Genomic DNA, 27,927 nt, shown 5'->3' on the forward strand with positions numbered 1-27,927 from the left:
GGTAGGATCAAGTATGGGCAAATTTAGAGAAAATAGCTGAAAGCCAAGGAAGTCTTCTGGTACAGTAAGAGAGTAGAGGCACTAGCTGGGAGGATTCTTTGGAGGTGATGGAACAGTGGGCTTTTTAAGTTCCATCTTATTCTGGTTTTCATTGATAAGACCGTAGGAGCAGGTGATTGTGTGTGTGTGTGTGTGTGTGTGTGTGTGTGTAATCCTTGGCATGAATCATTGGAGGATAGATGTCATTGGAACTCAGCTTTGATTTTGTTTTCTCTGAGGGTAGGGAGCATGTGGAGCTTGCTGCCAAAGGCCCTCAGTAACTAGTTCTCTTTTGTTAGGCTGAACTTTTTCCACCTGGGCATTTCAGCTGCTCAGGCATTGGCTTCACTCGCTGTTCTCAGCCAATATAGTGCCCTCATGTTGCTGCCTGGGCTGGGGTGAATGCCCAGGGTATTCTGGCCAGGCCTTATAGTAGCCCTTGGGCTCTGGCCTTTCTGCCTGTGGGCAGAAATTACTGTTCTCACACTTTGTGATGGTGCCCTTGGAAGCTCTTGTACCTTTTCTGGGATCCCATTTCTTTTTTAACCAACTTAAGCTGTTTTCTATTTTATGAGGATTTCTCAATGCTTGTGATCTCCTGTGATTTTATTTTATTTTATTTTTTAAGACAGGGTCTTATTAAGTTATGAGGCTGGCCTCAAACTTAGGTCCTTCTGCCTCAGCCTTCTGAGTAGCTGGGATTACAGGCACAGGTCATGATGCTTAATTTCCTTGTGAATTTTTGAGCATGGCTGTTTATTCATTGACTATTTAAAAACCAAAACCAAAACAAACCAAAATAAAAAACCTCCTACATTATTTCTAGGGTTTAGTGAGAAAAGAGGAGAAGGAGACCCTGCCCTTTGTGTCAGTAAGCTGTCTTTTTGTTGTATTCTGTCTAGTATCTCCTGATATACTTGCAGTCTTTATTTATATTGTTGTTTTGGAATGATTTCACAGTGGTCCTGGTCTGAACACTTATTTTGATTTAATACCTAACTTTGTGGTCTACCCTAGCAGTTTTGAAAGTAAAGTTTATCCTGTAAATTCCAACAGAAAATAGGCAAAGGATATGAGCAGGCAATGACTTCATTCTCAGTAAGAAATGCGTAAATTAAGGGGTTGGGGCTGTGGCTCAGCAGTAGCAAGCACATTTGCCTGGTATGTGTGAGGCACTGGGTTAGATTCTCAGCACCTCATATAAATAAATAAAATAAAGGTCTGTCAACAACTGAAAAAAAAAGAAATATGTAAATTAAAACTGTAAATAAGAATTTTCACATATTAGTTGGTAAGGATCATACACTTTGTAGAAACAGGCATTGCTGTAGGAGTGCAAATTGGTTTAACCACTATGGAAGGCAAGTAGGCAATGCCAATCAACACTAGAGATGCACATGGCCATGGACCCATGTTTCTTTTTCTCTAGATTTATCATATCTGTGTACTCATATGTGTGTGAAATGTCAAGTGACTGTATATGATATAAATAATACTTATCTGTTATTGGAGAATTATTGGTAATAACAAAATCTGTAAATTATGTAAATTTTCATCACTGTCATTATTTTATATATATATATATATATATATATATATATATGGACATATAGTTGTAAAAGGAATGAAGTGCTTTATGTATAGATAGGAAATAATTTCTAGTATGTACTGATAGGTGTTAATAGCAAAGTAAAGAGGCATATATCATGTGCCATGATTGTGTAAAAAGAACAAATACATATGTTTGTGCATAGAATATCTGTGGAACTGTGCCCAAGAAACTGGTATTATTTTCTCTGAGTTGAGAAACTAGGTGGTTAGGACATGGAAAATGAGGGGGACACTTTCTACTATGTGTCCTTTAAGTTTTATATTTTGTACCAGATGTATTGCTGATTCAAAAAATAAAAATAACAAGTCTGACTTAAATTTCTTCGTTAGGCTTCTATGAAGTGTTGTTTCTCATTGTTGCCTTGTCTAGGATGGGAAGGGAGTTGATTTTAAAATGAAATTTTGTTCTTTTGAAAATCTAGCATTCATATACAATGCTAAATTCCCAAAGTAAATTGTTTTAATTGATTGCTTTTAAGTTGCTACACAAAAAGTAAAATACTGGCTTACTTAATTCAGGGCAAATTGCTCTGGTTTCTCATTTATTTTGATTTGGTGTCCTTTTTAGATTTTTAATTTAAATGAGGCATAGAGAGGTAAAATTGATTCTGTCGTAGAGCCAGGAGAAGCTGTACTTAAACTACATGTGCCAGTAAACCAAATTCTCTCAACTAGCCTAGTGTGACCCATACACTTAGAGGTGTTTATCCAGTGCACTAATGTCAGACCTACAGTGTTAACTGCTAATTAACAAGAGTGCCTGGTAAATAGCAGATTGTAAACAAGTCATCAAGGTAATTAATTAATTAATTAATTAATTATTTTTATTTAAATTTTTTTTATTAGCTGCACATAACATTACAATGATCTTGGCAATTCATACATTTGAATCATTGGGGTATAATTTCTCATTTTTCTAATTGTACAGATTGCAGAATCACACTGGTCATAGAGTCACCTATATACATACAGCAATCATATTGTCTGTTCTATTCTGCTGCCCTTCCTATCCCCCCTACTCCTCCCCTCCTCTCCCATCCTTTTTCTCTATCCAATCTAATGTGATACACTTTTTTTCTTTTTCTCATCACAACATCATACATGTATTCTGTATAATGATGAGGTTCTCCTTCCATCTTCCATGCAACTCCCCTTCTCCCTATTTTTCCCTCCCACCTCTCTTCCCTATTTAGTGGTAGTCTTCTTCTCATGCTCTTCCTCCCTATCCCATTTTGAGTCACCCCCCTTATATCAGAGAAGACATTCGGCATTTGTTTTTTAGGGATTGGCTAACTTCACTTAGCATAATCTGCTCTAATGCCATCCATTTCCCTGCAGATGCCATGATCTTGTTATTTTTTAGCACTGAGTAATATTCCGTTGTGTATAAATGCCACATTTTTTTAATTCATTCATCTATTGAAGGGCATCTAGGTTGGTTCCACATTCTAGCTATTGTGAATTGTGCTGCTATAAACATTGATGTGGCTGTGTCCCTGTAGTATGCTCTTTTTAGGTCTTTTGGGTATAGTCCAAGAAGGGGAATAGTTGAGTCAAATGGTGGTTCCATTCCCAGCTTTCCAAGGAATCTCCATACTGCTTTCCAAATTGGCTGCACCAATTTGTAGTCCCACCAGCAATGTATGAGTGTACCTCCCCCCCCATCCTCTCCAGCATTTATTGTTGTTTGACTTCATAATGGCTGCCATTCTTATTAGAGTGAGATGGTATCTTAGAGTAGTTTCAATTTGCATTTCTCTGATTGCTAGAGATGGTGAGCATTTTTTCATGTATTTGTTGATTGATTGTATATCCTCTTCTGAGAAGTGTCTGTTCAAGTCCTTGGCCCATTTGTTGATTTGGTTATTCGTTTTTTTGTTGTTTAACTTTTTGAATTCTTATACTCTAGAGATTTTTTAAAAAAAAAAATTTCACTGAGGCCTACTCAGAGGTCACAGGAGTTATTGGGCAAATAAAAGAATTTTAAAGTTTTGATAAAAAGGAAATAGCAGTATCCTTAAGAAGGTGGAAGAGGATAAAATCTGTTGTATGTTTCTCAGAGTTAATGAAGTTAATGTAGCTTCCCAAAGACCCAAATACATATTTTGGTTTTATTTAAAGGACAGTTGAGCTTTTGAAAAATTTTATTTATTTTAATTTTGTGGTGCTGGGGATCAAACTTGGGTCGTTATTCATGTAGGCAGGTGCCGTACCACTGAGCTACATATTCATCCCTGATAGTTCAATTCTGAATAAGCCTTGAAAGAATTTTTTTTATGTAAATAGGTTATAAGTGAAAGTATATTCCAAGATACCAAGTAGCTAGAATGTGAGATCCTAATATCTCATCATTTGATAGTATAGATAATGAAGTGATATGTAAAAATAAACAACAGAGGTGTGAAAGAAAGTTACCTGTTAGTCTGATTTTTGGTGCTACTCCCGATTGAACCCAGGCCCTCAAGTATGCTAGGTAAGCACTCTACCACTAAGCTGCATGCCACCCATGTTAGTCTGATTTATTGGCATCTTTGGGACATGTAGATTTTTATTTGATTTGATTTTTGTTTATTTTTAAGAACTTATTATTTTGAAATAATTATAGACTCATAAGAAGTTACAAAAATAGCTGGGGTGGTGCATGCCTGTAATCCCAGCGGCTCGGGAGCCTGAGGCAGGAGGATTGTGAGTTCAAAGCCAGCCTCAGCAAAATTGAGGCACTAAGCAACTCAATGAGACCCTGTCTCTAAATAAAATACAAAATAGGGCTAGGGTGTGGCTCAGTGGATGAGTGCCCCTGAGTTCAATCCCCATTAAAAAAAAAAAAAGTTGCAAAAATAGTATAGAGAAGTCCTGTGTACCTGTGTACTTTTCACCTAGCTTCCCCCAGTGTTAATATAACTGTAGCATATTATCAAAACCAGGAAATTGATATTGGCACAATATAATAGCCACAGACTGGACTTGTGTTTCTTCAGATTTTTCATGCATTCATTTTTATCTGATGTTTGTGTATAGTTCTGTGAAATTTTATTACATGTAGATTCATATAATTAACACATAAGATACGGAAACTTTCCATTTCTACAAATGAATTTCTGTTCTCTTTCATTGTAGTTTTATCATTTCTTGAGTGTTTTATATATATTTGTTCATCAAAACACTTATTAAATTGTAAAAAATTTAAATTTAAAAATTTAAAAACTCCTTCCCCCAACTGGTCTCTATTCTTGTCCATTTGTTCTAGCATTATTTGTTTAAAAGACTGTCTTTCCTTTGTTCATTTGATTTTGCACCATTGACAAATATCAATTGTCTACAACTTCCTTGTGTTCATATATAAACATACAACCAGTGTAACTCCACATCACAACTATTAAGAATGGGAAGTTATTACTCCATGTATGTATGTCAAAATATATTCTACTGTCATATATAACTAAAAAGAACAAATTTAAAAAAAGTTAAAAAAATCAATTGTCTATACTTTTGTGAGTTCATTTCTGAATCTTTCTTTCCCTTTTTCTTCCTTCCCTCTCTTCTTCCCTCCCTCTCCCTCCCTCCCTCCCTTCCTTCCTTTCTTCCTTCCTTCCTTCCCTCCTTCCCTCTCTCCCTCCCTCCCTCCCTTTTCTGTCTCTCTACTTGGAATTGAATCCAGGGGCTCTCTACCACTGAGCTGCATACCTAGCCCTATTAATTTTTTTGTTTTGTTTTGTTTTGAGATAGGATCTGGCTAAGTTGCCCAAGCTGGCCTGGAACTTGTGAGCCTCCTGTCTGCCTTAGTTTTCCATGTAGCTGGGATTATAGCATTCACTATTGGGTCCAGGTGCATTTTTCTATTTTGTTTTATTGCTCTGTTTATCAATCACTATTGTGGGGTTGAATTTAATTCCCATTATTATGACTAAGCATTGATTTATGCTTGTTAGTAAATTTATACAATGTAATAAATTTGGAATTTATATTTTGGAAATATCAGCTTTAATTTATATGAATTTTTTAATATTTATTTTTTAGTTTTCAGTGGACACAACATCTTTATTTTATTTTGTTTTATTTTTTATGTGGTGCTGAGGATCGAACCCAGCGCCCCCTCGTATGCCAGGCAAGCGCGTTAACAGTTGAGCCACATCCCTGGCCCTAATATATATGTTATGAAACTGTATTAGACATAGATTTTCTTAAGCTTGCTAATTATGTGCCTCAGTAAAGAATAATTCACATTTTTGTTATCATTACTTTAGTTATGATGGTAACATTCTATGTTCCATGTATATTAAAAATTTAAATTTGAATAGGATATGGAATGTTGGAGTTTAAAATATATTTACTTTTTTCTTTTTTAATTTATTTATTCTAATTTGTTATTTATGACAGCAAATGCATTTCATTTTATAGTACACATATAGAGCACAATTTTTCCTGTCTCTGGTTTTGCACAAAGTAGAGTCATACCATTCATGTCTTTATATATGAACTTGGGGGTAATGATGTCCATTTCATTCCACTGTCTTTCCTTCTTCCTTGTATTTACTTTTTTTAAAAAAAAATATACATATTTTTAGTTGTAGTTGTCAATACACATGCTAGGCGAGCGCTCTACTGCTGAGACACAACCCTAGCCCCCTTTACTTTTTAATCAAAGTTATAGATGGATGTGGTTTTAAAAGCTGTCAAACAATATGATGAACTTATAATAAATTGCAGGCCTGGGGTTGTGGCTCAGAGATGCTTGCCTAGCATGCATGGGGCACTGGATTCCATCCTCAGCACCACATAAAAAAATAAATTAAGGAACTATGTCAACCTACAACTGAAAAATAAATATTAAAAAAACAATTGCAATACCACCTTCCCCATTATCTAGTCCTTTTCCCCAAAGGTGGCCACTTTCAAATCTATTAGCTGATGCTGTTATTCTATATCTCCTTATAACTAATGTACTTTCACAGTTGTTTTTTAAAAATTTAGTAATTTACATATTTTCTATTGACTCCCTACCTGTTATGGAAGATGAAAATTTAAAGCTCTTAAATTGTCACTCTCTCTTCTTTATTCTGGAATCTTCTCAATATGTACATTACAATTTTGGGTTAAATCTTTAATATTTAGATGATAGTATTTTACACACACACACGCACGCACGCACGCACGCACGCACGCACGCACGCAGAGGACTGAACCTAGGAGACTTTTACCACTGAACTACATCCCTAGTCCTTTTTGTTTTTTATGACATTTGTTGAACTCTATTTATTTATTCTTGGTGGGACTGGGCTGGGGATTGAACCCAGGGCCTTACATAGGCTAGACAGTTTTTCTACCACCGGGCTACATCCCCAGCTCTGAATGTGTCTGATACCTCTATTTTTTTTTTTTTTTTTCAGTATGGGGATCAAACCCAGTGCCTCATACATGTGAGGCAAGTGCTCTGCCTCTGAGCCACATGAACAGTTTTTATTTTCCCCAAAGCATGTAGTCTTTAAAAAATCATTTAATTGTGTTTTGTTTGTGATTTTTTTCAATACTGCTGTGCTCTCAGACATCTTGTAACAATCCACATAATAAAGTCAGACACATCAAGTGATCTTCAGTCCTACTTTTTATTTACCTGGAGATCCTGGGGCTGTTTTGACTCTTGCCTGACCTGCTGTACTGCTCTTGTCCTGTGACTTCTCTTCACCACCGGTTCAGGTTGAATCCCTGTTTCTTGAATTCCATGTCTTTCCTTGTCTTGCCTTATTTCCTCATATATCTTCCTGGGAATGGGTCACTGGACTGTGTTTTGATTATTGACATGTCAAAAAAGTCTTTATTCTACTTGCATACTGAATTGGTTGGTAGCTTGGCTAGTTGTAGAATTCTAATAAATTATTTCCTTTTAATATTTTAAAGGCATTGCTTTCCTGTCATCTAGCTTCAAGTATTGCTGCTGAGATGTTGAAAAACCATTCTTTTCTTTTTGAAAGTTAATAATATGAGCCAGGTGCAGTGGTTCAGGCCTGTAAGCCCAGCAGCTTGGGAGACTGAGGCAGGAGGGTTGTTGAGTTCAAAGCCAGCCTCAGCAACTTACCAAGGCACTGAGAAACTTAGCAAGACCCCGTCTCAAAATGAAAAATAAAAAGGGCTGGGGATGTGGCTCAGTGGTTAAGCACCCCAGGGTTCAATATCTACTATCAGAAAAAAATTAATATGAAACAAATGGTAATAGAGAATAATATAACAAAAACTTACCTACATACTGTTTCTTTCACCAAATGTAAATGTTTGCTATTTGTACTTAATCTCTTTTTCCTTCTGTCCCCTCCATCCCCTTGCAGTTATTAATTCCAGGGCCTTCCAAATACTAGTCAAGGGCTCCACTCTAAGCTTTATCCCCAGCCCCCTTTTTCCTTTAAGAAACTACTTATGGATATAGTTGAAGCCCCCTCACCTTTCTGATAGCATTAGAAATTGGTGTTTGTTTTTTCTGTGTGCTTTGATACTTGGTATTAGATAGGAATATATTCACACTATTGTTTGCATGTTTTAAAATCTTACAAATGAAACTACAGCATGTACATTATTCTGTAATTTTTTTTTCATTTTTACACATTTTTTAAGATGTATTCATATTGATCACTCTAGCTCTGATTCACTCATTTTTCAGAAGATTTAAAAATATATTTTTTGGTTGTTGATGTACCTTTATTTTTTTATTTATTTTTATGAGGTGCTGAGGATCAAACTCGGTGCCTCACACATGGTAGGCAAGTGCTCTGGCACTGAGCTACAACACTAGCTCTCTGATTCATTCATTTTTACTAATGTATTGTATCCCATTGTAAGACTTTAATTTTAATTTAAAGTAGCTTAAAATATGTAAAGTGATTTTGAATGGGGTATAAAAGGCCGGTGTTGTGTTTTATTAGTGCTTGCCTAGCATGCCTGAAGCACTGAGTTCCATACCCAGCACCACATAAATAAATAAACAAACAAAATAAAAGTTAATAGTAAAAAGGCAAGGAACTCATGCGTTTTATAATAGTTCTTTTTTTGGGGGGGTACTGGGGATTGAACACAGGGTACTTAGCCTCTGCACCGCATTCCCAGCCCTATTTTTGTATTTTATTTAGAGACAGGGTCTCACTGAATTGCTGAGCACTTTGCTTTTGCTGAGGTTGGCTTTGAACTCAGGATCCTCCTGCCTCAGCCTCTCAAGTTGCTGGGATTATAGGAATGCACCGCTGCACCTGGCTGTAATAGTTCTTTATAGAATTTTCTAGTTTGGCTTAACAATACCTATTGTAAGAAGTTAAACCTTATAATTAGCTGGCTTGATATGGAGGCTGAATTGACTGGGGAGGATGAAAACAGGGACTGTGGGTTCAGAGGCCGGTGCCAAGGAGCCAGATTGGTATTTCTTACATGTTTCTAAGACCCATCTGCCCATGTGCATTGGGGGAGCCTCATGCCCTCATATAAGCAGCTAGTTCAGATCTGTAGAGAATACAAGAAGACGTCCTTCCAAATTCTGCCCTTGGTTTCCTTGCCTTCATGGAATGAGGAGGGGCATGAGTAAGAAAGTCAGTTACTAATAAAAATTCTCACCTGAATGGAACTTTTTCTGTCACTGAGTCCACATAGTTTTCTTTCATTTTGAAAATAGTGTAATTATTGTTAATCTCACCACCATCTTATTATTCAGTGACACTTATTCTGAAAATTGTGATAAAGCTTGTTCTAGAACTATGTTGAGTGTGATTTGAGGAAGACAGTAATTCATATTTGAACTCAACTATTAGTTTTTTCCTTAATGACCAGGCACAACAAATACTGTAGAGCCTTGTGTATAATTATTCAGTCACTTATTCTTTTCAACATATTGTTTAGGGAATGCCTATTACATGTTTGTCTAGTTAATGGGGATAGAAAGATGAATTAAGAGCTATCATCAAAAAAAAAATTCAAGGTTTAGTGAAGGAGTATGTCAACAAATACTGTATGTATACTTAGCAGAATGAGAATTATATGTAATTCCTTTAGAATTGTGAGTTCTTTCAGGAGAAGCAGGTAATTCAGGTCAGCCTCCACAATATGTGTCAGTAGAACATGGTAATTACTTGAACTACTTTCTCCTCCTTGCACATTCATGCCTTGCAGTCTCTATAATTGCCTCTACCTCCCAGCCCCCTTTTTTGAGACAGGGTCGCTCTATGTTGCCCAGACTGGCCTAAAACTTGAGATCTTCCTGCTTGATTCCTGAGCAGTTGGCATTACAGGTGTGCACCACCAGTGGCTAGTCTCTGTATTTCTTTACCACCATTGTCTCAATTGTAAATAAGCCTCATTTTCGGAATGTTTGTTAATAAGTTACCATAGATATAAATTTGCTTTGAGACATTTTCTTGAGCAGAGGTAGTCCCATCCTGATATCTGAGGTGCAAGTAAAGATTTGGATTCTTATGTTTGTGTTGGCTGTCTCTCCCCTTGTAACTTTGTATCTGATGTCTAATATACTTACAAATAAGGAGAGATGTAATTCCCTTTAGTAAGTTTATAGTTTTTTTATATGTAAGTTAAAGGTGGAAAAAGTTATGATGACTATTTTGAACAAGTTTGAATTTTTTCTCCATTTTTTCTAGGTTGTACTGTGGAAATGCAGGTGTAAATTTATCTTACCACTTTAGAAGATGGGATCAAACAGCAGCAGGATTAGTGATCTTCCTAAAAATGAGTACTTAAAAAAGTTATCAGGCACAGAATCTGTCTCTGAGAATGACCCATTCTGGAATCAGCTTCTCTCCTTTTCTTTCCCTGCACCAACTAGCAGGTAAGAGATTGCCTGGAAATTGAAAAATTCATATAGAAGGCTACACTAACCTGTGTGATATGCTACGTTTTGAAAGTATGTTTTAGTGTTTGTTTGATCTGTGTCTGTCGCTCTCTCTGTCATATATATACTAATAGAAAATCCAAAAGGTATGAACAGTAGGAAATACGTTTTTCTCTCCTTTTTTACTTCACCACCTCCTTTCTCCAGAAATGATTGCTACTAGTAGTTTCTTTTAGAGTTAGTACAAGGTTATTTTTTAAAAATATTTATTTTTATGGTGCTGAGGATCAAACCCAGCGCCTCGTACATGCTAAGCAAGCGATCTACCACTGAGCCACAACCCCAGCCCCAGAACAAGGTTATTTAAGCATATATCCCATGTTGTTTAAATACAAAGGATAGCATAATATACATGCTATTCTTATTCTGTTCCTTGCCTTTCTCCAAAAGTTAAGTAAAATATGTATTTTATATGTAAGAAAACACAAAACTGCCATTTTCTTTTGTAGTTATAGATGGACATCATGCCATTTTTTATTTTTATGAGGTGCTGAGGATTGAACCCAGTGCCTCACACATGCTAGGCAAGTGCTCTGCCACTGAGCTGCACCTTTTTCTTTTTAATGGCTACAAATTAACTGGAGAATATATTCAATCAATTTTCCATTTGATAACATTTAGACTGTTTCCAGTCTTTTGTTTTAATAGATGATGTTGAATATATCATTTCTCATTCATAGGAATCTGTCTTTAGAATAAATTCCTTGAAGTAAAATTGTGGAGTCAAAGTGTATGTATGCTTCTATAATTTTTTTATTCTTCATCCTGGGAATTGAATCCAGGAGCACTTTACCACTGAGCTACCTCCCTAGTCCTTTTTTATTTTTTATTTTGAGACAGGATCTCACTAAGTTGCTGAGGATCTCATTAAGTTGCCCATGCTGGCCTTCAACTTTTTGTCTCAGCCTCTCAAGTCATTGGGATTATTACAGGTGTGTGGCCTGTGGCTGCTTTCTAATTTTGGGAGTTATGCCACACTGTGCTTCTTGGAAGTTTTACCAGTTTATGCTTCTATGAGCAATGTAAAAAAGAGCCTGTTTCTCCACATCTTTGTCAATTTAATGCAATTTTTACATTGGATCAATGAAAATTTGGTAGATGAAAAACAGTAGTTAACTTTAACCCTTTATTATAAAAATTGACATGTAATGTAGGGTAACTAGAATATTGCATTTCCATATATTCAATAAGTAGATTTTTTTTTTTTTTTTTTTTTTGGCAGTGCTTGGGATTGAACCTAGGGCCTTGTGCATGTGAGGCAAGCATTCTACCAGCTGAACTATATCCCCAGCCTCTCAATAAGTACATTTAAATTTTATATATATATATATATATATATATATATATATATATATATATATATATTTAATAGCCTTCTGGTAAGGGGCTGAATAGTTCCCTGCCCCCAGATATCCATGTCCTAGTTCCCATGATCTGTGATGTTATGTTAATGTGGCAAAGAGGAATTAGGGTAACAAATGGAATTGCTAATCAGATGATCTTAATTAGGGAGATTATTTGGATTATCCAGGTGAGTCTAGTGTGATCACAAGGATTCTTGAAAGTGAAAGAGGGAGCAGGGGAATAAGAACAAGTCAGAGTCATGTGATGTGACTAGAGGAGGACTTAGCCTGTCCTGGTTGGTTTTGAAGTTAGAGGAATAGGGTCATGAGCCTAGAAAGGTGAGCAGCCTCAAGGAGCTAAAGGGCTCAAGAAAAATGATTTTGTCTTAGAGCCTGACATCCTAATCTTAGCTCACTGAGACTTGTTTCGAATTTATGAGCTGTAAGATAATAAATTTGCATATTTTACACCACTTTATTTGTGGCAACTTTTATAGCAGCAATAGAAAACTAAAACTTTTTTGAGATGTGATCCACCCATTATTTCAAGTGTGTAATTCATTGTTTTTAACATAGTCACAGAGTTGCACAAGTATCTCCATGAGCAATTCAGCAAGACCCTGTCTCAAAATTAAAAAAAAAAAAGGCTCTGGGGATGTGGCTCAGTGGATAAGCAACCTGGGTTCAATCCTTAGTAACTAAAACAAGAGAACCAAACCTTGAGATTGAATAGGCTTTGAGGTAGCAGGTGCCCCCTTGACAGTTAGGGGCTAGGATTACCTTGTTATGAATTATTCAGGGTTAAAATGAGTCTCTGCAGGCCAAGACTATGAATCCAATATTTCTGAGATTTGGTTACTCTTCGAATTCCTTGTATCCATATATGCTATCTTCAAGTACAGCCTGTTTTTGCACCCACAAATTAATATCTGTCAAGTTTTAGAAACACTGATAAGGCCTTCAGGACTAATCTAATTGTTCTTTACTAATAACCATTTTTAGCATCAGAATAAACTGATTTTGTTAAAACTTCCAGGCCTGGTTGCAAATTCCTACTTAGATTCCTTAATAGTTTAAAATTTTTCACATTACTAATATTACTTGTGAAGCAAAGTCCTGAAATCAAGAATAATTCAAGGGGCTGGGGATGTGGCTCAAGCGGTAGTGCGCTCGCCTGGCATGCCTGCAGCCTGGGTTCGATCCTCAGCACCACATACAAACAAAGATGTTGTGTCCACCAATAACTAAAAAGAAATAAATATTTAAAAAAAAGAATAATTCAAGTAAAGTTTATATAATATGCTAATTATTTTTCTTAATAAAATATTTTTAAGCTATTTACATGACTGATTTTTATGTTTCTTAATTCTATAATAGTAGCGACAATGCGAAACAAATCTGTGCTTATTGTTTGTTCGGTTTGTAGGCATCTGAATATTCCCATGTGAAGGTATGGTTTGTGTGAATGCACTCATGGGTGTCCTGCTTGTCATTGAAAACTGAAGGACCCAGGTGCTCTTTCGATGTGTATTGATCCATCTGTTATTTGTTTTTCTTTTTTTTTTTTTTTAGAGAGAGAATTTTTAATATTTATTTTTTAGTTCTCGGCGGACACAACATCTTTGTTGGTATGTGATGCTGAGGATCGAACCCGGGTCATAGGCATGCCAGGCGAGCGCACTACCGCTTGAGCCACATCCCTGGCCCAATTTTGTTTGTTTTTCAAGCTATAATGTTGAGCTAAATAGAAGACACTTGTTCTCAAAGGGCTTATAATCTTAATTGTAAGTCAACAGTTGGCTGTGGTGAGATATGATTAGGGCCGTTATGGAAGTACAGGGAAGCATGCACATGGCAGGAGTATCTCCTCACCCAAGCTGGAATGAGCAGGTTGGGTCACAACTTTCCTGGAAGAAGTGGTACACATTTATTTATTCCACTTATGTTTTCAAAGGTAATTTATTCCCATAGTTTGAGTCTCAGAACATACCAAAGGGTATTTAATGAAAAATCTCCTTCCTGTCCCTATCCCTCAGCTACCTCAGTATTCCTTTCTGAAGGCAGCCGAAGATGACCTGAGTCAGAGGAATGGGGGCTGGGAGCAGAAGACTGATCCAGATAGAGGAAACAGCATGAAGGAGGGAAGCCTAGTGGAAGAACATGCCATGTTTTCACAAGTGAAGAGGAGTAGTGAGGGGAGATGGTTTGGAAGATTTGAGGGTTCTTATAAAGAATACCAAGGCATTTCAACTTTGTTTTAATTTTGGTGTATACCATTGAAGGATTTTTATCAGAAAGACAGGATCAAGTTTTTCTTTGATTTGATAGTTTCACCTTGTGGTAGCCACTCTATCTTTCAGCAGAAATTATTACTTTTTTTTTTTTTTTTTTTAATGGTACTGGTGATTGAACCCAGAGGTTCTCCTGCATGCCAGGCAAGTGCCTGGCTAAGTCCCAACTCTTTTTAAAAAAATCTGTCTTAATTCAGAGTCTCATTAAGTTGCACAGGCTGGCCTTCAACTTTCAATCTTACTGTCTCAGCCTCCTGAGTAGTTGGGATTATAGGCATGTGCGTAGTTAGAAGTTATTACTTCTTGACTACAAAGTTTTTGTTTCTTTAGAAAACAGTTGACACGTGAGATCAGATATACATGTTCTAAAGTACAGAGTTAGTTGGTATGTGGTCCTTGGTGAGATGGTCATGATTACAGGATTCTAAAAGGTATTTTGGAGGCATTGGGATGTGCATAAAACCCTGAAGGGGTGGATGATTTAGAGACAGCCAGCAAGAGCAAGAGAGTTAAGACGCATTTGAAAAGTATGTGGCCAAAGTCATTGAGGCAGGACATAGCTCAGTCTGCAGGTATGGCTCAGTGGGATACTGGCCTGCAAAGGAAAATGTTGGTCACAGGGCTTGCTTTGAGTGCTAGAGTCCTCCCAGCTTTGGCAGTGGTGTGAGAGATGAGGAGCTGTAGATGGAATTTTAAAATTAGAATTTTATTTATTTTTGCTTGAAAAAGATTCTGCCCCCACCCCTTTTGTGGTTCAAAACCCAGAGGATACTGAGGTTATTCTTTATCCCCCTGCATGCCTGATTTTCTTCCCCAAAGGCAGTCAATGTTATCAGTTTGCTTGAATGTAAAGATATTTTATGCATATGCATGCAAATATGCACATATTTATTTTTAGGCAAAAATAGCATGTATATTATACATGCTTCTTCACTTTGTGTTTTTTTTTGTATTGAATATATCTTAGAGAATCTTGTGTATGTTTGCTGTTTGCTTCCTCATTTTTCTTGATGGAGGTATAGTACATAATTGCTGAGTATACCAAAATTAATTTAACTTTTTTTTTTGGTACTGGGGATTGAACCTAGCAGTGCTTAACCACTGAGCCATATCCCCAGCCCTTTTTTATATTTTATTTAATATTTATTTATTTTTAGTTTTCGGCAGATACAACATCTTTGTTTGTGTGTGGTGCTGAGGATCGAACCTGGGCCGCACGCATGCTAAGAGAGCGCGCTACCTCTTGAGCCACATCCCCAGCCCATTTATATTTTATTTAAAGACAGAGTCTTGCTGGGTTGCTTCGGGCCTCACTAAGTTGCTGAGGCTGAATTTGAACTTGGAATCCTTCTGCCTCAGCCTCCAGAGCTGCTGGGATTACAGGCATACGCTACCAAACCTTGCCATTTACTTTTGACACTTGGATAGATTTTAGTGTTTTGTCATTACACATAATGCAGTGAGTAACTTTAAATATAATAGGTAGAAATGATTTCTTATACTGTGAAGTAAATGTGACCAGATGACTTCTATAAACTCACTCAGTTTTGGGAGGGCATGAGAAGTAAGTATTAATAGATTGGGAAGATTTTAGGGAGCATTCAGAATGCTTCCTAACATTTTTCCTGGTGTTTCAAGCAACTGGCCAGGCTGCTCAGATCTAGAAAGGCCTAGAGGCTCTCAAGGATGGGAGTTCTGACCACAGAAGACTGTCCTGAGAAATAAAAATCTATCTACCTGTTAACTATTTTTGATATACCTGTTAGAAAGCCGAGGATTAGAAGTACAGTCCATTGTGAGTTCTTGTTGGGTGGATTTGGTGAAAGCATTGTTTTAGGGAGCTTACTTCTTAAGTAGGATGTATGATAGGTTGGAAAGAGCAGGAAATAATAACTAGGACAGGGAAACCAAATCTGAGGCATCTATAGTAATGTATCCATGATATGATGAAGGTCTGACTTTCTGCTGTTATAGGAAATGGAAAATCTTACATCCCTATAAAGACCGACGTATCCACCTAACAACAAACATTATATAGAACAATATATTTTAAGAGTTCTTTTGGTTTAAGTTGATATTTATTTAAGCATTAATACTTAATGAGCTTGAAGTTCTAGATCTGAGAGCAGAGCTAAGCAATATGGCAACAGCTTGTGTAATTTTAAGTGGAATTATTTTGTCAAAAGGTGCAATGAAGCTGGGTGCAGTGGTGCATGTCTGAAATCTCAGTGACTCAGGAGGCTGAAGCAGGAAGATTGTTGAGTTCAATCATCAGCAACTTAGTGAGACCCTAAACAACTTAATGAGACAGTATCTCAAAATTAAAAAGGGCTAGGGATGTAGCTCAGTGGTGAAGCACCTCAGAAGTGCAGTGATTTTGGGTGAGATGTGAAGAATGGAGACAGTGAAGCATATTAAGGGAACATAGATTTTTGAGCCAGACTGACCTTGTCTTGCAGCTCAGTTCTACCACTTACCAGCTCTGTGAACTCAGGCAAGCTACTTAATCTCATTGAGGCTGTTGCTGCTTCTGTGAAATGGAAAAAAAATAATCCCTGCCACATAAAACACCATGATGCACATGAAATGTCTGACTTTCCTTTTATTTCAAGGAGTAAATATCTATTAGTTTAAAAGGAGAACAAGGGCTCTGTTTTGAGAGTTAAAAATGTTTGAGGAATGAATATAAATAGCAGAAATTTAATCAGTTTTCTCATGATCTCTTTATTTTGATGATTTAAAGTCATATGACTCTTGAACTAGTTGTTCATATGTTTTAAAAATTAGGCCAGACACTGAGTATAGTAATATTTCTCTTTGTGTTTAAATGTATTTTTAAAATAAATGTAACTGTTCTGAAACGTTCATTGCATTATGGAAATTGTATTACATGTATCGAACACTAGATGGTGCTCATATAAGGCAAAAAGACAGCATTTGGCACAGTCATTTAAAACTCATTTTTCTGAATACCGTAGTGGTGTATGTTCATTTTTTGATACTTTTAAGCAAAAAGACACAAGGAAGGCAAAAATGGTAAAAATAATAATCAGGAACAACTATTGTTAACATTTCGGTTGCATGTCTTTTTAGTTCTCATTTTTGAATGTTCATCGTATTCTATGCATTGTTTCTTTAACTCACATTTCCTACAACATAATTTTAATCGGTTGTAGTCTACTTTATGTCCATGAGTTATTTAATTAATGTCAATCTTTCCATTGTTTCTTAGTGCACTTGATTATACAGAAAAATACAATGAATTTCCTTGTAATCAAGTCTTTGTCATAATCCCTAGTTATATAAGTAGGTAGATTCTTTATAGTAGATAGTCCAGTAAAATAATATTTTCTAACCACTTAGATAATCTGTCATTGAAGGGAAGTCAGTAAACACAGAAACAGAAGGAAAAATAGTATGTTTTTCCATCACATAAAGATCATCACAGTTGTTATTTTGGTATGTATTCTTACTTTTATAGAAATACACATATCCTGTATATGGATGTGTATTTATAACTTTTTCTTCTTTTTGCAAAACTTGTATTATATCATATTACATAATTTTTTGAAATAATGTATTTTATTTCCTTTTTAATAAATGAATCTTCTTTGATTACTTAAAAATAGTTATTAGACACATTTAACAGGCATTGTTTTTAAGGGTTGAAAATATGAGAGATAAAGTCCCTTGTCCTTATGCAGTTTATATGTTAGTGGAGTAGATTAATAATAAATAAACAAGTATATATGGTCATTCTTGGAAATGCTAAGTATAGTAAAGAAACATTAAACAGAGCCAGGCCATGGAAAGGGATGCAATGGGAGCAAATACCAGCGGGAGGTTTCTTCAGAAACAGCATGTGAACAGACACCTGTGGCTTCAGGGAGTGAACCATGCATATTCCAGGGAAGAATATTCTAGGTAGAGGGAAGAATGAGCATAAAGAATCTGAATCAAGAGTAAGTTATGCGTGGTAGAATAGAAGATCAATGTGGTAGAAGGGTGAGCAAGGAAACAAATACCCCAGGGATTTTAGCCATGTTAAAGATTTTTTTATGTTGTCTAGTATTCCAGAGATGAATATCTTTTAATGTTGGTATTTTGGAATTGAATCTAGTCTGCTATAATTTACCAATTGTCTTATAAAGTGGAAAGATTTTAGTTGTGGTTGGACACAGTACCTTTATTTTATTTATTTATTTATTTATTTAATGTGGTGTTGAATCAAACGCAGCACCTCACACATGGTAGGCAAGTGCTCTACCACTGAGTCACAACCCTAGCCCTCAGAATTTTTTATTGTATTTAAAATATGCATAACATAAAATTTACTTTTTAAAATATGTAATTTAGTGTTAAGTGCATGTTGTACAACTAGTCTCACTCTCCATTTTCAGACCTTTTCATCATTTGAAACAGAAATTCTGTACTGATTAAACAGTACTAACTTCCTAATCCTTGCTCCTTTCAGTTCATGATAACCTCTAGGCTACTTTCTGTCTATATGAATTTGCCTACTCTAGACACCTTATGTAAGTGGACTCATACAATATTCACCTTTTCAGAATTGCTTTAGTTTACTTAGCATAAAGTTTTCAAGTTTCAGCCATATTGTAGCATGTGCCATAATATACATTGTGTGTGTATACTGTATCATATAACATTTTTTTTTTAAACTTCACTTTGTCACACTCTTTTAACAAGGGCTTCCATTTTTCTTTAGGTTTGTTAAATTCTTTTATTTATTTATTTTGGTACCAGGGATTGAACCCAGGGGTGCTTAACCACCGAGCCACATCTCCAGCCCATTTTATATTTTATTTAGAGACAGGGTCTCGCTGAGTTGCTCAGGGCCTCGCTAAGTTGCCAAGGTTGGCTCTGAACTTAAGATCCTTCTGTCTTAGCCTCTCAAACCTCGGGGATTACAAATGTGTGCCACCGTGCCAGGCTTGTTAAATTCTTTTTCTTTTAATTGCTCATAGGTTCTTTTTAGATATACATGACAGTAGAGTGTATTTTGACATGTTATACATACATGGAATATAACTTATTCTAATTTGGATCTCAGTCTTGTGATTGTACATGATAGCATTATTAAATTTTGATAACCACTTGGATTTTTCTTTTAGATTTTTCTTATAATAAAAGAAATGTACATCTGCTAAGAGGCTTTGCTAACATGATCATCATTGTTAATTTACCAGTTATTTATCAAGCTCTTTCCATGTGCCAGGTGCTAGGCTCATTGCCTTATGTGCATCTGTCTCTTTGTTTAGTTCTTATCATTATCCCATGCATGGGAAAACTAAAGTCTAGGAGGGTTGTCCAGCATTATACATCAAGTGCTGGTAAATCAGGTTTATGTAACTCCAGAGATGTATGATGTATTCTGTTGCCCATCATGTGACACTGTCTCTTTTGGGAAAATAGACTAATCCCTGTCTCAGCCTCAAGTAATGACAAAGAGCTATGATGTTAAATTATCTGGAAATATATATATATATATATATAAATAAAATGTTTTGAAGCTCTTTGAAAGGTATAGGTCATAGTCACAGGTACCTTATGTTTGAATGCCATTATTCACATTAATACATGTAAGCTTATGGTTTATCTATCCAATATTTTTTATCTGTCTTCAGTGGAGTGTATGTATCTTTTCTCTGCTTAGAGGAGCTGCCTGAATGATCCTTTCTCAAAGTTTTTAAATCTCTTTCCCCAGTTGAGAAACAGGAAAAGAGATTTTGTTGAATTGGGTTACAAGTTTCTAACTGAAAGAAACAATTAAATGATTGTAAAATTATTTTTTTCTCTGACTCTTTGGTGCCTGTTTTTGTGTTTTTAAATTCTTTGGCACACTTTGTGTACAATTTTATTGCAACTTTTCAAATTGAAACAGTCTGCTCTGTCACAGAGGTGGGCCTGGGATAACTACTAAACTGTCTTCTAAATTCTTTTCTAGTTCTTTCATCATTGGTTTCTTGGATGTTGACCAAAATAATGTGCTAGGCCATTTTACTAATTGAATACATAATTTAAGACTTTTCTTGGCCATCTTTATTTTCTCAAATTGAGGGACCACAAGAAGTTTAGTTTTTGTATTTTGAGTTAGAACCTTTTTTTCTTGTTCTTTCATTCATACCTTTCTATGCACAATTATTTTAGAAATGATTGAGTTTGCCCAGAATTAACTCCCTTAAACTTTGAAGTTTAAATGGGGAGAAACAACTAGCATCCTTTAAAGCATTAACATAAAGGAGCAAGCGAGTTTTACTTCAAGTGCACCCTTGATTTTTTTCTCACTGTATTGGTTGGATTCTGATTTTTTAAAGTTTTTTTTTTCCCCTCTTGCTTTCTTGAGAAAATAAATGCAACATTATCTAGCATGGTAGTTGCCTGAGTTTTGACAGTTTAGTAGTTACAGTTGTTTCATTTTGACAGTTGAATGACAGAATACAGAATTGTGTGTGAAATCACATGAATATAAACACCTTTTTGGTTCTGTTTGATGCATTAAAAATTTCAATGATAAATTTATATGCAGTTTTTATCCTTTGACTTTTTGCTATAAATAGGTCCTTTAAAAACATTACTCTTTCCACTGTTTAACCACTGAATGGGCTGATTCTTATTCATTTTGTGAATGATGTCTATAATTCTCTTTGCTAAGGTAAGGCAGAGGGGAGTCTTTAGGAATGCTTCTATACTTTTCTGAATGATTACTTGTTAATTTATCAGTCTCTTTTCTTAACTGACAAATATTATGTATTTATCAGAATAGGTATGTTGTGGGCTGAAAAATGAAATTATTAATATAAAGTGTCAAGTTCGAAGCAATTACAGCAGAATTTTCAGTGAAAGGGACTTAATCATTGTCAGTATTTATGTTATGGACCTCATAATTATAGTTTGATTGTTCAGCAAATCTGTGTTCAGAAGTCTATTATAGTTTTCCCCCAATAGATTTTTGCCTATTTGATTTTCTTGAGTGCTTGTTTGGAGATTCTAGCAGGGGAACACAGCTACTTGTATACCTTTGACTGAAGAAAGGTCCTCTGTCAGGGAAGGTTGTCCTCTTTGAGCATGTGACTTCAGGAGGGACTCACATGGAGCTGTGAGGGCCAAAGGGTACACCTGCCTAGCTAGCCAGATCAGCCAAACCAACCCTGGTGATCAGTGGGTTGACAGATATTACAGCCAGATCACCCTTACATTTCCATTTTTTTTTAAAGATTTGAACTATGAGTTTATTATATATTATTATTGAAATTCACATAAGGGACTGGTATGCCTAAAGGTAAAACAAGGGCAAGTATAAATTACTAAAAGTGGTGAATTAGGGAACAAAATATGGTTTTATTGTAGTTACAAGTCATCTATCACCTTGTTTTCTACTCACCAAGGGTTGTTTCTATTCTGTCACCTCCAGAATTGTGGCCAATGACATTTGGAGGTATTTTCTGCTTCAGTGGCAGATATAGTTGATCATCCCTCTTTATAATGAAAAAATATTATCCACAATATTTGCTAAATTTTTATTTTTCTATCACAACTGAACATTTGTGCATGCTCACTAGATTTTTCTTTAAAATATATATATATATATATATATATATATATATATTTAGGTTCTGGGGATTGAATTCAAGACCTATAGATTCTCCATTTGAGCTATACCCCCAGCCCTTTTTCTTTTTTCCTTCCTTCCTCCTTCTTTCCCTCCTCCCACATCTTTTTTTGAGATACTAGGGATTTAACCCAGGGATGCTCTACATCTGACCTACACTCCCAGCCCTATTTTTTAAATTTTATTTTTAGAGAGAGTCTCACTAAATTGGTGAGGCTTGTCTGGAGCTTGCAATCCTTCTGCTTCATCTCTGGAGTTGCTGGGATTATGGAGTTTATACCATTACAGCTGGCCCTGCTGCTAGACCATTCTTGAAGTTAAGGCTAGAGCTTTTTTTTCATGCCAAGGGATTGTAACATGGAGTTCAAATCCAGAGGACTTGTAAACTATACAACACCCTCCATGTTATTTAATTCAAAAATTGATTATCTAATGCAAGTAAAGAGTTAGGTGGTATTGAATAGAATTTGTTCTACATTTATGGTGTTATGTTAATAGTTGACTAGATAGACACCATATCCTTGATGAATTCCTCCTTACGGGCCATTTTAGGGGTGATGGTGGCTATATTTGCAATAAAGAATCTTATGATTGCTTACTGCCAATCCATGTTTATCTAAGTATAAAGACCACAAGTTTTGGTGTCAAAAGATCTAATTTTATAATTTTACAAATTTAGCATTATGTGGGCACTTATAAGCCACAGTTAAGCAGTGTTGATGGGTAATTGGTTAAATCTTTCTGTCATATAATTTATGAAACTTTTTAGTACAGAAATGTTCATTGACCTAACCATTAGACTTCTAGAATTTATGTTAAAGGGGATGATTTCAGAAATGTGTGTAGAAAGATTCATATATAAAGACATTCATAACAGTATTTATGATAGCAGATAATTGCTAGCAACTTAAATGTCCACAAGTAAGGAGATTGGATAGGTAGGTAGATAGATAAACAAACAAATAAATAATGGTACATCTGCATGTTGGGACAACATAGCCATTAGAAATGGTCATATGTTTATAGACAAGGAAAAGAATCTACAGCATATTCAGTGGTGAAAGCCAGTCATAAAACCATTACACAGCATAATCTTGTTCATATAGAATTGTTTTTGTATATATTTTAAAGAAGTGTATATTTATTAACTTTTTGTATATGTTTGAATAGTTTTTTATTTTTATGGTTCACCTTTTTAAATTTATTTAGAAATTACTTAGATTCATGGAAAGTTGCAAAAAAAAAAAAAAAATACAGGTCCCTAGCACCTTTTGCTCAACTGTAACTTTTTTTTTAAAGAGAGAGAGAGAGAAAGAGAGATACTTTTTAATATTTTATTTTTCGGCGGACACAACATCTTTGTTTGTATGTGGTGCTGAGGCTTGAACCCGGGCTGCACGCATGCCAGGCGAGCGAGCTACTGCTTGAGCCACATCCCCAGCCCCTCAACTGTAACATTTTGCACAACTACAATGCAGTATCAAAACCAGGAGACTGACTTTGGTACAATCCCTAGAGTTCATTGATTGTTTACACTTGCATCCATTTGTGTGTGTGTCTATATAGCATTATACTGTTTTATCATACATGTAGACTCATTAAACCACCATCACAATCAAGAAACAGGACTGTTGCTTTCTTTTGAGGCACCCCAGGGATTGAACCTGGGGTGCTTAACTACTGAGCCATATCCCCTTTTATGTTTTATTTTGAGAGAGTCTCACTAAGTTTCTGAGGCTGGCCGCAAACTTATGATCCTCTGCCCCCTGAGCCTCTGGGGTTGTAGGAGTGCACCACCATGCCTGGCAGATCACCTGCTTTTATGTGAAACTGCCTAAGTTTTACCTGCTTCCCTCCTAATTTGGGAAGACGTGTAATGCTGGTAAATTTCTTTTAAGTGTATTAAGGAATACATGTTTAACAGTTTAATACTTGTGGGGTTTTTGTTGTTGTTGTAGCTGTTGAGGGTTAGGAAACTTGATTGAGCTGTGTGTCAGGCACTTTCCATACATTGCCATATGTTTCTTACAACTATCATGAGATGGTGGACTCCCTCCTTCTTTTTATAGAGGAGGAAACTGAGACTCAAACTAAGTAACATGACTAGTTCATACCAATAGGAAATATGGACTCTGGGACTTAAATATTCAACTTTATAATTTGTATACACACAGTTTTGAAAATCCTTGTGTATGTAGTGAGCTTGAATTTTGTTAATTGATGGTAGTGGTTAAATTGAAAAGTAGTATATTTGGTGGACACATTTTGAAAGTGATCAACCTGTGAATCTAGTGGTTGCAGAGACATTACCTATTCTTGCTGTTGAAATTCCTTCTAGTATTTTAATTTGGTATAAAATTTTGGTGGAATTTAACCAGAATTTTTAAAGATTATGTACTTCCCATGTTCTGATTTAGTAACAGTTAGTGGTTTATCCAAGTGTGGTAGCCTGACATTTGGCAGCAGTTGTTAATTATGTTGTTGTGGACTCATGGTTAGGTCCTATCATATGTGCTAGTAGAGGCATTACTATTATTATTGTTGTTGTTCTAATTATCTTTTTAAAATTTCTTTTTTTTTTTTGCTAAAAATCTCAGGATAGTTATAGTCAGGGTCAGATTTTTTTCAAACTAATATTTTATAAACATGATATTCTTTATCTACATTTATCTTTATAAAACCACTGGGCAAAAGAACCTAGTCTGCCGACTCTTCTTGGGCAGCCCTTGAAGCTCTGTGGCTGGCTTTTGGTCATGCCATCACTTCTGTCCCCCAACGTGAGCTTGCTTGGAAAATCTACTGGGGTTAGACACAGTCTTGGATGAGTAGGGTTGGCTGGGTTCATTGTGTCTGCTTCAAACACCAAGGTAAAGGGGTTCAGGACAGCAGATATGAGGGCCTTCCTCCAACAGCCACACCTCTCAACTGGTGATGAGGACAACTTCTTGCTCTCCTACCTGTGTCATCAGGTCATCAGTTGGGTCAGATATTTATTTATTATTTTGAGACAGGGTCTTGCTAAGTTGCTTAGGGCCTTGCTAAATTGCTGAGGCTGGCTTTGAACTTATGATCCTCCTGCTTCAGCTTCCTGAGCTGCTAGGATTACACGCATGCACCACAGCGCCCAGCAGAGTCAGGTTTTTAACCACTGTTTCTTGCTGCTGTTGCTGTTATGTTGAGTTTTGCTAGTGTGTGTGTATGTGTGTTTTTTTTTTGTTTTTTTTTTTTAGTTATACATGACAGCAGAATGTATTTTGACAAATAATACATACATGGAACGTACATACATCAATCATATTGACTCTTCTATTCTGCTGCCCTTCCTATCCTCCTAGTGTGTGTTTTTGATATTTTGCTTAATGACTCCTCATTACATTTGGGATAAAATCCAAACTCCTTAAATAGCAGTTTATTATTTTTCTCTGTTTTACCTTTCCAGTCTTCTCTGTTATGAACACTCCCCAGTAACTTAACTTTGTCATGTTATATGTTAGCAGATTTAGCAGAGGTGGCATAGATTACATTGATCAACAGGTTTAGAAGTAATTTGGAGGCGAGTCCAGTGATGCACGCTACTTGGGAGGCTGAGGCAGTAGGATCACAAGTTTAGAGCTCAGCAACTTAGCAAGGCCCTAAATAATTTAGTGAGATCCTGTCTCAAAGTAAAAAGTAAAAAGGGCTGGGTGGTTAAGCACCCCTGGCTTCAATCTCCAGGACCAGAGAGAGAGAGAGAGAGAGAGAGAGAGAGAGAGAGAGAGAGAGAGAGAATATGAATTTGTTGTATTATTGGTATTTCTTGTGGAATTAAAAAAATTATTTTTTTAGTTATAGGTGAGCACAATATCTTTATTTTACTTTCTGTGGTGCTGAGGATCAAACCCAGTGCCTCATGCATGCTAGGTGAGCACTTTACCTCTGAGCCACAACCCCAGTCCTCTTGTGGAATTTTGTAGCAGTGCTCTTACAGAGGTGTGTGGAAAGTGTGAGATTGTTGTTGATGAGACTTATCTCCCCTGGGATATCTTTTCATGAAATCAAAGTAAGGAGGTAAATAGGTTTAGAATATAGCCCAGAAATGGCAGCAGTAATGTTTAAAAACTTCCTTGTGGTTGTGAAAATTTTATTAATTATTTTCTTGGTGAGTTAATTATCTTCAGGGAAGCCCAGTGGAGGTTCTTAAAACTATGGAAAACTTACTAGATCTGCTAAAGATTTTCTTATGAAATGTATATGTGTGTGAAATTTTGGGGTACTTTTAGTTTCAAGTTCATTAGGATATCACTAATAAAACTGAGATTCCCTTTCTGTGATGCTGCCCAAATGATGGTGTGGCCAAGGTTTGAGAAGAGGGTGCCTGATGTTCCTTCACATAATAAGAATTGCTTTAGGTAGTCTTATCTGGTGTTTGCATCAATATGGTTGTCTATGTAAGTTAGTTTGTTTAGCACAGGTTTGATTAAGAGAGTATTACTGTTAAGTGTTTATATAACCTTCCACTGTTGACAATTTTCTAATTGATCTAGAGGTATGGAGTTTATGTATTTAGTAAGTTTGAAGTACTCTGTGTAGTTCTAATATATTTAATCTGAAGTATTGTGGATATTTGCTGCCTTTTTGCACCCTTTTTGCATGTTTCCAGTGTCCGGAGTCTGCCTTCAAAAACAACATTCAGTTTCTAATTGTAATTGTCTTGGAAACATTGGCATGTTTTTGCAGTACCATTTTACTTTTATTTACTGCAAACGATGATTTGTTAGTTGCCTGCTGCCAGAACATCTGAGCTCATTTGTTTAACTAAAACAGTACCATGCATAGATGCCTATAACAGGCCGTGACAGTTACCAACCACCCCAGTTGCTTACCACCTCATTATGGCTGAAAGTCAAGCAAAAGGGAAAGCGGATTATTCTTAAAATGTTCCAATAAGTTTAGAAAACTGGAGAATGGAGGGATGAGAGGAAAGAAATTCTATTATAACAATCAGTGTGTTGGTTTTGGCAGGGATGTGCCTGGCTGATTTCCTTTGTAGAAATAAATAACACTTCAGAGTGCAGAAATTGCAGGAGTACTACAACAGATAGAGCCCTATGAATCCTTTAATGAACAGATAACTACCAGGAGTTTTTATTTTGGCCAAGCCAGGCATAGTAGGCGATGTACGAGTGACTGAAGCACTTTCCTTGTTCCCATAGAGAATATAATCTAGGCACTGAAGATGTTTTCTCCAGGAAGTGGTGATTGCTGAGGCAGGGAGCAGTGGTGGCCACATGCAGGGGGAGCCAGATCTGGGGGGCCTCATCACGCAAGGCAGGTGCTGGCTGGCTTGACACAAGGGGGAGCTTTCCAAGAAATCAGACTGCTTCAAAAAGACACTTTCTTTTACACTTGGAAAAAACATCTTTTAAAATATTTTAATAAAAATTTAAACCTGAGGTCAGAGCTTGCCTCGAGGGCTGGAAAGTAGGAAGTGTTTCTTCAGGAGCAAGGGGAAATAGTTTTGTCCTCTGCCAAGGAAGTGCCTGACAGTGGCACTTATTCATTTAGTAAATTTTTATTAAGTGCCTGCTTTGTACCAGTCTGAGAGTGCTGTGATGAACAAGGAGCTCACAGACAAGCAATTGGACCATCTTACTACTGTGGGCTCAGTTTTATGATTGGGGGCTTTTCTTACCTGTCTCACCTGGTGATCAAGAAGGTTTCTTGGAAAAAGTAATGTCCATACCAATCTTAAATGTTGGACTTAATTCCTTTTTAAAGGCTAATATTATATTACAGATAAATCAAAACCCTGTTTTGGGAACACCTAGCAACTTGCTATTGAAAGGAAGTTGAGGCACTGAACTCCATATTCCAGCCATCAGGCATACTTTCCCAGCTTAATAGTTTGCCATTCCCATGTTGATTGACCTTCAGGTCTCAGAATGTGCCAGGGTCTCTGTGACTGCCATAACCCTTGTCTCACTTCTGTAGGTTCTTTAGGACAGATGTTCCTTCTTCCTTGATTCCACCCAGGGGAGTTTGGGTACACATCCTGTGAGCTCACACACAAGGCTGGTCTTAATTTTTTACTTGTCCTGCACCAAGCAGTCTGGCTTCTTCATTCCTCCATATAATTTGTAGGCAAAGGGATCTTTTCAC

The 27,927-nt window shown here is 36.3% G+C and overlaps 1 protein-coding gene across 3 annotated transcripts in view; it reads left to right on the forward strand.

Moving 5' to 3' along the window:
- The window catches only part of Dym (dymeclin), a 337,787-nt gene that overhangs the window by 16,483 nt on the left and 293,377 nt on the right, over window positions 1-27,927 (forward strand). For all 3 annotated transcript variants that reach the window (XM_040273249.2, XM_005323076.5, XM_040273254.2), the window contains exon 2: window positions 10,275-10,462. In XM_040273249.2, the coding sequence (XP_040129183.2) occupies window positions 10,323-10,462 (140 nt within the window). In that variant the 5' untranslated portion in view covers window positions 10,275-10,322. The remainder of the gene's footprint in view (window positions 1-10,274; window positions 10,463-27,927) is intronic.

This window comes from Ictidomys tridecemlineatus, chromosome 13 (genome assembly GCF_052094955.1).
Source record: "Ictidomys tridecemlineatus isolate mIctTri1 chromosome 13, mIctTri1.hap1, whole genome shotgun sequence".
Classification (NCBI taxonomy): Eukaryota; Metazoa; Chordata; class Mammalia; order Rodentia; family Sciuridae; genus Ictidomys; species Ictidomys tridecemlineatus.